The sequence below is a fragment of the Poecilia reticulata genome, linkage group LG15 (genome assembly GCF_000633615.1).
Source record: "Poecilia reticulata strain Guanapo linkage group LG15, Guppy_female_1.0+MT, whole genome shotgun sequence".
Classification (NCBI taxonomy): domain Eukaryota; kingdom Metazoa; phylum Chordata; class Actinopteri; order Cyprinodontiformes; family Poeciliidae; genus Poecilia; species Poecilia reticulata.
Window position 1 is genome coordinate 10,313,689 of NC_024345.1, and position 9,484 is coordinate 10,323,172.

The 9,484-nt window shown below is 47.5% G+C and overlaps 1 protein-coding gene across 5 annotated transcripts; it reads left to right on the forward strand.

Annotated features, from left to right (window-relative positions):
- The first annotated feature begins 341 nt into the window (after window positions 1-341).
- Window positions 342-9,420, forward strand: zbtb18 (zinc finger and BTB domain containing 18). 5 transcript variants are annotated; one of them, XM_008429174.2, is made up of 2 exons: window positions 342-1,198; window positions 6,028-9,420. In XM_008429174.2, the coding sequence occupies exon 2, from the start codon at window positions 6,045-6,047 to the stop codon at window positions 7,734-7,736; it is 1,692 nt and encodes a 563-aa protein (XP_008427396.1). In that variant the 5' UTR covers window positions 342-1,198; window positions 6,028-6,044; the 3' UTR covers window positions 7,737-9,420. The 5 variants fall into 5 exon arrangements, with proteins under 5 accessions (XP_008427396.1, XP_008427397.1, XP_008427394.1 ...); XM_008429175.2 differs by lacking the exon at window positions 342-1,198 and adding an exon at window positions 1,244-1,634; XM_008429172.2 differs by lacking the exon at window positions 342-1,198 and adding an exon at window positions 3,200-3,517.
- The last annotated feature ends 64 nt before the right edge of the window (window positions 9,421-9,484 follow it).

A 9,484-nucleotide genomic window follows, 5' to 3' on the forward strand; every position in this document is an offset into this window, starting at 1 on the left:
AGTGAACCAATATTAGTTTAATTCTATTTAATATACTTAGCTAGGATATTGTTTGTTGTTAATATTTAACCATAACTAAACATTATATTTACAAACTGAGCTGCTTGGTTTATTTTAACAAATTAAATGGCTAACATTCTGTGCTATACATCATATATAACAAATAGGAAAGCTGAACCTTATTCAGTTAAGTTATAATCAAAATGTCTATACGTTATCACCATATCTGCATGTGATTTTGCTAGAATTCAGCCTTTATTGAACATTACATTTGAAAAGTGACATACATAATAAAATGCTAATTATTTCAATAGAAAATAATTACACTTCCAAAATGTATCTTACCGGTTGCTTTATTAAAAATAGGTACTTGCCTCTCTTTTCTCTCCATGACTGAAAAGGACTCAGATTTGCTTACGAATGCAGTGTGCTACCATACGACTCATTTATTACATCTGTTTACTCATTATGAGGACTAAACAGGCACTTCTGGTGGAGGCACAGCTGTTATGCCACTGATTAAGACCTGAGTGTATATTCCTGTTATTCCAACAATCATACATTAGGCAGTATCCAGCTACATTGAAACCAGCTGTGTGTTTTTTAGTCAAGGTGGTGCACCTGCTCTCGTCAGCTCCGCCTCCTCCCCATCACCCCCACCCTTCCTCCTTGACTACAGTACCCAGAGCGCATCGCGCCTCTCTCCACTCGCTCTGTGCTGCGCCAGTAAGTCCGCCCCGCTGACTCGCAGAACCAGTTGGTTTGGCCCAGCGTCTTCTTTTCCTGCCTCCTCACTGTGTGTGTACTGCTGCTGCCGCCGCCGCTGCTGTTGTTGCCTGGTGTCAACCTACGCCAACGAGAGAAAAAGAAGACATATCCCTCCCTCTCTCACTCCTCCACTGTGAGACGGCCTTGACTTTTTTCCTCCACCTCCTCCTCCTCCTCGCCGGCACCACTGGCTTCCGTGCCGTGCCAGTCAACTCGCCTCCTTCCCCGGCTCGAGTTCAGCAGCAACAAGCTCGGAAACATCTGGCCGCCGCAGAGTGCTACACTCCCCCTGTTCCTGCAAAGCGCCCGCTCGACCTGGCAGCCTGCTATGGAAATTAGTCCAAAGTCAACCTAGTTTGGTCTCCGAAGGGAAGGAAAAGAAGAAGCAGAAGAAGACGGGGGGAATTGACGGAGGAGGACCTTGTTGTCTGTAAGTGTTGCCTCCGATACGGGAGTCCTATTAAAGGAGGGTTACGGAGGAGGGGAAAAGTAGCTAAACCTTCCTTAGCATGACCGTGTTGTCTCTTCGCTCTAACGGTCGCTATGTTGGCCGTCCCTCCGCGGTGTTTCACCAGCTGTTGTCATAGCACCCGGGCCTTCGGAACAACCGTAAATAGCTCAGGACTACCGGAGCCCCGGACCGTCTTTACTTTTGTTAGCCGTGGCCGGGGCTACAGCTAGCTGCGTGGGTCAGTGTGTCTCCGGGTTTGTTTGTTGTGTCTTCTGGTGAGAAATTAATAACAGCCCGCTCCCGTTCGGCAGCTGTAACACCACTTCGACTTTTAAGCTAATTTCCCCCCAGCAAACAAGGCTTAAACTGTGCTTAAGGAAGGCTGCGGTACCCGAAACCAACTTAAACAATCAGGGTAATTTATTGGAAGTTATTTACTTCTTCATTACGCACAGAAACGCATGTAATAAATAGCTCTACCTAAAGAGGCATTTCTAAAGTTAATCTAAAGTTTGTTTTAAACGTGTAGCTTTTTTTTTTTTTACTTTTCTGATCAGCGCAAAACTTTAATTATTTAAAGGTAAATATTAAAAAGCTCTATAAAACAAATATAAATACTACATTTGTAATTAATAATTTATTTGCAGCTATAATAGCTTTACTCTTATAATCCTTATACAACTAATCGTATATTCATGCTCTTATAAATTAGACAGCAGGTAAAGTTATCTGAAGCTTTACATTTACAAAGATGTTACAGGTCAAGGTGTAACATAGTTTCAAAAACCTTTCAGGCTCAAAGTAAATAAAAGAATGTCCTTCATAATGCTCCTATGGTGGAAAATACAATTAATTTGATGCCAAGCAAAGTGACCAAAGTTCCCTTCCCACATGTTCCTCACAGAAAACATAAGAGGATAACTGGAATTTCAATTTGTGAATCTAAAGTTTCTCCAGCTGTTATTGTTAATGTAAAGAGCTGCTTAAACTTTAAACTTTATACATCATTTATTTCTTTATTTTTCTCGTGAAAAGACATTAAGATCTTTACCAAATAAAATGGACAATCTCCTGCAAAATTGTGCACTTTCAAAGCTGAAACGAGAGCAAAATAACAAGCTCATAATAAGTTGCTCCCCATCTGCATTTTTTTTCTTCTTTTTGAGCTCCTTATTTACGACTTGTTCTCATTGTTTTCCCCTCATTTCATCTTTGTCCGAAACAGAGGAGGTGGAGAGGGGTTGCGAGTGGGAGTTGGGGGAGAGAGAGAGAGGGGCACAGTTTGATGAATGAATAAAATGACGGAGTGAATGAATACAAGACGAGGCGCAGCGGCGCTGAACCGTAAAAAAGTGGGAAACAATATCAGCTGCGTGCGTTTGTCAGTTGCGAATGTGCTGTGCTGGCCTTTGTTTATGCTTACTGGAAGGAGCTGCATTTAAAAACATCCAAAACAGTTCAGGAAAGGGAAAAAAAAAAAAGTTTTTAGCCTCAATTCATTTTGGTGTTTTTTTTTTTGGGCAAACTTTCCCTTTTCTCTCTGGAAGGTAGCTCTCCTCTAGTTTAATGATGACACAAATCAGCATCCCACTGCATTTAGTAGCTTTTCTTGTTCTTCCCAGAGAGAGAGAGAGCAAAAGGGAAGGGTGGTGGGGGTAGGAGGAGGTGGGATGAGGGGTGGTGGGGGGTGGGGGGGACAAAGTTGTGGAGTGTTGGTAGAATGAAAGAGGAGTCTGGTGGCAGGAGTGTAGAGGAGGCAGCATATGGCTGTAGAAAGAGCACAGCTGGAGGTAGCATCTCCATCTGAGGATGATGTCAGAGCAGCTGACAGGCTGCCATCCACCCCACCTCCTCCTCCGTCCCTCCACCTCCCCCCACCTCCCTCCCCGATCCTTTATTGTGAGTCTCAGCGGCAGCCTGGGAGAGTTAGCGCTGCGTTTGTGTGTGTGTGCGCGGCGATCAGCGCTGGTTAGAAGAAGAAGGAGGAGGAGGCGGAGGAGGAGGAGAAAGAGGAGGGAGGTGGTATCTCGTTCCCCCTCCAACATCTCCTCCACTTTGCATCTGTCCCTTGCAGTTTGAACAGCGTGCTGTTGTTTTTTTTTGTTTATTTGTTTTTTTTCCCTTCGTTTTTTTTTTTCTCTCTCCTTTCCTCCGCCTGCCTCCCCTCATCTTCTGCTCTGCTCTTCTACCCACTCATTGATTCAGAGTGAGAAGGATACACAGCCAGTCAGAGAGAGAGCGAGCCCGGCTATCCTGCCACACTGGAGTTAATCAAGTTGATGCGTACTGCTGCTGCAGGTATCGTTTCTGTGTGTGTGTGTGTGTGTGTGTGTGTGTGTGATGCCTAGATACAGTCCGGTATATAGAGGAGTAGTTATTTTTTTCTGGAGGTTTTCCCTGCGTGTCAAGCTTTTTTGAGTGCTATGTGAGGATGGTAGTGGGTACGTTAGCGGTAAACGGTAAAAGTAGTTGCTGCTGCCAGTGTTGTTTTTCAGTTTTTAGTCTGAGTTTAAAGCTCCTGCTCTAATATGTTTTGGACACTTTCCATGTATTTATTTAATATAATCCAAGCAGAAAGCACAAGGTAAAGTAATCTTTCAATTTTGTGCAACTTTTACAGATGTAACATAAGTACAAAAAAATGAAAATAAATCCACTACTTATTAAATCAAAACACAAAAGTACATCTTAAACCGAAATAAGTGCTTATTTAATCCGAATAATCAGATTCTGTATTTTTCTTTTTGTCCGTTTCCAGTCGATTTTGTCGCGTTTCGGTATTACTTGAAAGCATGCGCAGTCCCGGTCTTGCCCGCTTCTCTCCCCTTCCTGTCGGCTGGAGTAGAGGAAGACTAATTTAGAAGTTGCAGATTTGAGCTGCCTGAATTGGCTAGACAGCTGTAATCGCACTCCCTCCTAGTCTTAATCTCTTTATCTGGCTAGCAGCTGCCATATGGCCCCCGTCAGCTGGATCAGATGTGGGTAAGCCTCCCTCCCCGGCCGTCCCAGCCGCTCCCTCCCTTGCCCTCCTTGTGTGTGTGTGTGTGTGTGTCTCCTCTCGCAGACCCCTGCCTTGACGGAGTCGGCTGGCCCGGGCCCGGGGTTAGGGGCAGGGTGGCCACCACCACCGCCGACTCCCTCCCCAGCTCCCTGCCGCTGCCGCCACCACCGCCGCCATCGCCGGCGTCTTTATTTTTAGCCATCTTTAAGGATTAGGATTGATGCTGTGACGAGCAGGGCACTTACAGTGATTGTATTGTAAATCTTCTCTTCTTGGTGGTGGGTGGGAGGGTTGAGGAAGAGGGCAGTTTCTTCTGCGGGGCGGATGTGCAGGGAGTTTTTTCTTTTTTTTTCCTCGTAAGATTCAGATGGGAAGGAGTGCGTAAGGGACGAATGGTGTGTGTGCGTGCGTGTGTGTGTGTGTGTGTGTGTGTCTGAGGAGGTGGCAGAGAGGGGGGTTTGGCTGGACACAGGGGTGGGTGTTGGGGAGGAGAAGGAGGAGGTGGGAGGTGGTACACCCTTGTCCCCCCGTAAGTCGCCTCATTAAAAGCAGTCTGAGCGAGCCAGAGGGCGAGCGCACACACACACGTACACAGCCCGTAGACGCACACGCTCGCATTCCTGCTTCAGCTTCATTCAAATGAGGCGACTGAACCGCTCGGGTTAACACAGCGCAGAGCGGGACCCATGTATTTTCTCAGGCAGGACAAATCAACTTGGTTAACAGGTGGGACTTTTTTTTTAATGTATTGCTCATTTAATTTTCTTCCTCTTCTATTGTCAAACTTTCAGCTCCCGAAACCCTCATTTTAACGAGGTAAATTGAATTAAATTCACTTTTTTTTTCTCCTCTGGTTTAGACAATATTAACATTCTCCATCCTTTCCTCCTCGCCTTATCTCAGATCTTAAGCTGGCGCTCTCTGGTTAAACGAAGGACAAGCTTTTTAAATTTCTGGACCTTCTTCTGTTTTTTCCATTCAGCCAGTTTTTCTTCCTGACTTAGTCTGTGGAGGTGGTTTGTAGGTAGGTAGGTAGGATGGTGCTCAGAGTGTGTGTGTGTTTGTGTGTGTGCGTGTACGTGCGGACAGAGCGCGCAGCTGAAAGCTGGTTACCTAAAAGGGCTGCGCCAGGCCAGGCCAAAGTGGGTTAATAAAAATAACCAGCGTAGGAGCAGCGACAATCCAGGAGTGCAAGCAGAGGAGTTGGAGAGCTGCAGGAAGACTGAGTGGAGGAATCTGTCTCTGGAGGTTTATCTGAGATTAAGTCGTGGTTCGGAAAAAAAAAAACATGGACAAGTCGATATTCAGCCTTTTTATCTACATTTTTCTGAATGTTTTTCATATTTGAATGAGTTAAATATTTACAGAAAGAATCTGAGCAATAATTAAAAAATGTGTTGCATTTTAGATAAAAAATATTACCAAATGTGGGAAATGTCTTTTTTTTATCTTTGCTGTTTTCAAATTTTAAAAATGCGCTTGTTTTTTTCCTCCCGGTGATTTTCTCTGCTCGTGATGTTTCTTTTTTCCTCTGTCTTGTACCATGTCTTGTTCTCCATTTACCTTTTTCAACTTCTAAAATTTAATTGTAACTGCATAACTGCAAGGATTAAAAACAATAATATTTAGTCTTGAATTCAAAAAGTCCTGATTTCAAGTTTAGCTAAAATTTCCAAGTGTTCTGGAATTGTTCATTTAATTTTCGGTGCGCGTTCAGCTTATTGCACCGTTCGGCTTCTTATTAGCGACCATTTAAAAGACAAACGCACACACTCACTGTGTGTGTCCTCTGTGTTCCCGGCTGCAGGTTATGAGGACGGCAGGATGGAGTTCCCAGACCACAGCAGACATCTACTCCAGTGTCTGAGCGAGCAGCGGCACCAGGGCTTCCTGTGCGACTCCATGGTGCTGGTGGGCGATGCCCAGTTCCGCGCCCACCGCGCCGTGCTGGCCTCCTGCAGCATGTACTTCCACCTGTTCTACAAGGACCAGCTGGACAAGCGAGACGTGGTGCATCTCAACAGCGACATCGTGACGGCGCCGGCCTTCTCCCTGCTGCTGGAGTTCATGTACGAGGGCAAGCTGCAGTTCCAGGACCTTCCCGTGGAGGACGTGCTGGCGGCGGCCAGCTACTTGCACATGTACGACATCGTGAAGGTGTGCAAGAAGCGCTTGAAGCAGAAGGCCACGGCGGAGGCGGACAGCACACGCAGGGAGGATGACGGCGGCTCCAGCTGCTCCGACAAGGCCGACAGTTTGTCTGACGGGTCGACGGGGCAGCCCGCAACGGCCGACCTGCTACACAGTGACGAAGAGGAGGAGGGGAAGGCCGAGGGAAGCCAGCTGTGGCTGCGGTTGCCGTCGGCAGACAGACCAGGGACGCCGGGCGGGGCTGCGGCCAGTCCGGGGCATGGAGAGGCGGCGAGCCAGTCAGGTGAAGGCCTGGGAGAGGGGAGCAAGGCGCTGTCGCCCGCCGGCAGCCCCAGCAGCTCCACTGGGTCGCTCTCCCAGAGATCCCACCGCTCCATCAGCTCCCGCGCCGGCCACAGGGGCAGGAGAGTGTCGAACGACGCGGCCGACTGCGTCCTGGACCTGTCGGTGAAGCCCATTGCCGTTAGCAACCACCATCAGTCTTACTTCAGTGGTGCGGCTACGCCGGACAGTCTGCAGAGCCCGCTGGCGGTGAGGGTGAAGGTAGAGAGGGGGGTGGCCTCCGACGAAGACGAGGAACTGGGCGGGGGTGACTACAACATGGAGCACAGCGGCCTCGGTAAGACGCAGGTTCCCAGCGCCAACGGATGCCTGAGCCACCACGGTGTGGGCGGGCCCTTGTCGGCCCAGAGGCGGCTGGGTCTGGAGGCCCACCTGTCGGCGCTGCGCGAGGCATCTCTGGCGTCGGAGTTGGAGAGGGACGAGAAGCCCCCGGCCTCGGCTGCTGCCAACGAGGACATCCTGGGGGGGGAGAACGAGCACGCCCAGGCCGAAGCGGCCAGCATGGACAACTCGCTGCTGCCTTACGTCTCCAACATGCTGTCAGCCCAGCACACCCAGATCTTCATGTGCCCGCTGTGCAACAAGGTGTTCCCCTCGCCGCACATCCTGCAGCTCCACCTCAGCTCCCACTTCAGGGAGCAGGAGGGCATCCGCTCCAAGCCCGCCGGGGACGTCAACGTGCCCACCTGCACCATCTGCAGCAAGACCTTCTCCTGCATGTACACGCTGAAGCGCCACGAGCGGACGCACTCGGGTGAGAAGCCCTACACCTGCACCACCTGCGGCAAGAGCTTCCAGTACTCTCACAACCTCAGCCGCCACGCGGTAGTGCACACCCGCGAGAAGCCGCACGCGTGCAAGTGGTGCGAGCGGCGCTTCACGCAGTCCGGGGACCTCTACCGACACATCCGCAAGTTCCACTGCGAACTGGTGAACTCGCTGTCGGTGAAGAGCGAGCCGCTGGCGCTGCCCAATGTCAGGGATTGGGCGATCGAGGACAGCTCCCAGGAGTTATGGAAGTAGAGTCTGATTGTCGGGTTTGAGAGGCTTGGGGAGGTGAGAGGAAGGTGGCAGAGTTAAGCGGTCGGGGGTTTAAGTGAGTCATGTTCTTATTCGTTGCGACATCTCATTCAACCGCACTTTAATAGCACATGAAAATGTTACTACTGACTTATTTTTACCGTCTGTTTGGGGGTTTATGTTTTATTTTATTTTGAAGTCCCATAACGATTTGGCGTTAGTTCTCTTCTGTTGTTTTTTTGTGTGTGTGCGTGTGTGTGTGTGTGTGTGTGCGCGTGTGCATGCATGCGTGTGTGTGTGTGTGTGTGTGTGTGGCGTCTGAGGACACGGCTCCCTCCCTAAGTGTCTTTTTTTTTAATTCTTTATTATTATTATTATTATTATTTTGTTGTTTTTGGAAGAAATTTCTGCGTGTGTCTATGTTTCACCCCAGATACGACACTCCCATCGCCGGCCTCACCGGTTCCACAGGCAACAGGAGTTCATGTCGAACACACTGAAACACACTAAAAAAAAAACGGGTACTGTGAGGCCGCCGCGCACGCCGCCGTCTGAATACGTATGCGTGCGCGCGTTTGATTCTGCACTACTCCGGCAAAAGCAAGCAAACGACGGCAACAATAAAAAAAAAAAGCAAACAAATAAATCAGAAATCACCAATCATGTGTGAGCGTGCGTGTGTGCGTTTTTGTGTGTGTTAAATTAGATTTTCCTCCTGGCATGAAGGTGTCGTTGGCGAGCGCTCCCCACTTCTCTCGTTAAGCTCTTTGGTGTTGTGTTGGTGTGTTCAGGGGAAAGCTGACTGACTGACTGACTGACTGATGGCACTCATGCAATGCACAGCCTCCTTTTTTCACTTCCAATCAATCTGAAGTATTTTCTAAAAATGAGAAGACCTTTACAAATATTATTATTATTATTATTATTGATAGATTTCTTTTTCTTGAAACTAGCTGGCAGTCTTTAAAACATCTCTTGTTGTAAATGTATTTAATTTAAGGTTGTTGTATATTGTTCTGCTATAGTTTAAAGATTTTAATCCCTTTTTTTTTAACTTAATGATTATTATTATTAATATTATTTTTTTGTTACTTTTTTTGTAATGGGACCTGCTGTTGTTGCATGATGTCCAAACCTGTATATTTTAAAAATGAAAATGTGAATCTGCTGTATAACTGTACACATTGTAATTGAACAAATATTTGACAACAGGCTTTTTTTTTCTTTTTTTTTTGTCGTTTTCTTTTCCCTCTTTTTCTTTGTGAATACTACTCCAGGGTGCGGTCTGTTTTTAAAAATGAAAAACTGAATATCACTCTCTCGATTTTGAGGGGGGAGGAAAAAAAAATGCATGGAAATTTGATTTGGTCTTAAACTTTTAGGTTGTTTTTGCATCGGAACACGGGGGAAGGTGGAGGGAAGATGTTCGAATGGTAAATTTGTTGGTGAAAAGTTTTTAGCAGAGAGGCGACCTGATGAAGCATTTTAAGCACTGATTTGTCTGCTGTGTGTGTGTGTGTGTGTGCGCGTGTGTGTGTGTGAGAGAGAGAGACCTGGTCTGTACCAGTTGATCGAACCTACTGAAGCTCTACATCCACCCAGCACTTCTTCGTCCCCCCTGCTCCTCCTCAGGCATCAAATGTCCCCACTGCTTTGCTTTCCCTCCTCTTTTGTCTTCTTCTGCTTCCTGGTTAAGCCGTTTCTTATTTATCTCTACAGATCTGACCTCCTTTTTTTGGAGGGAGCGGGGG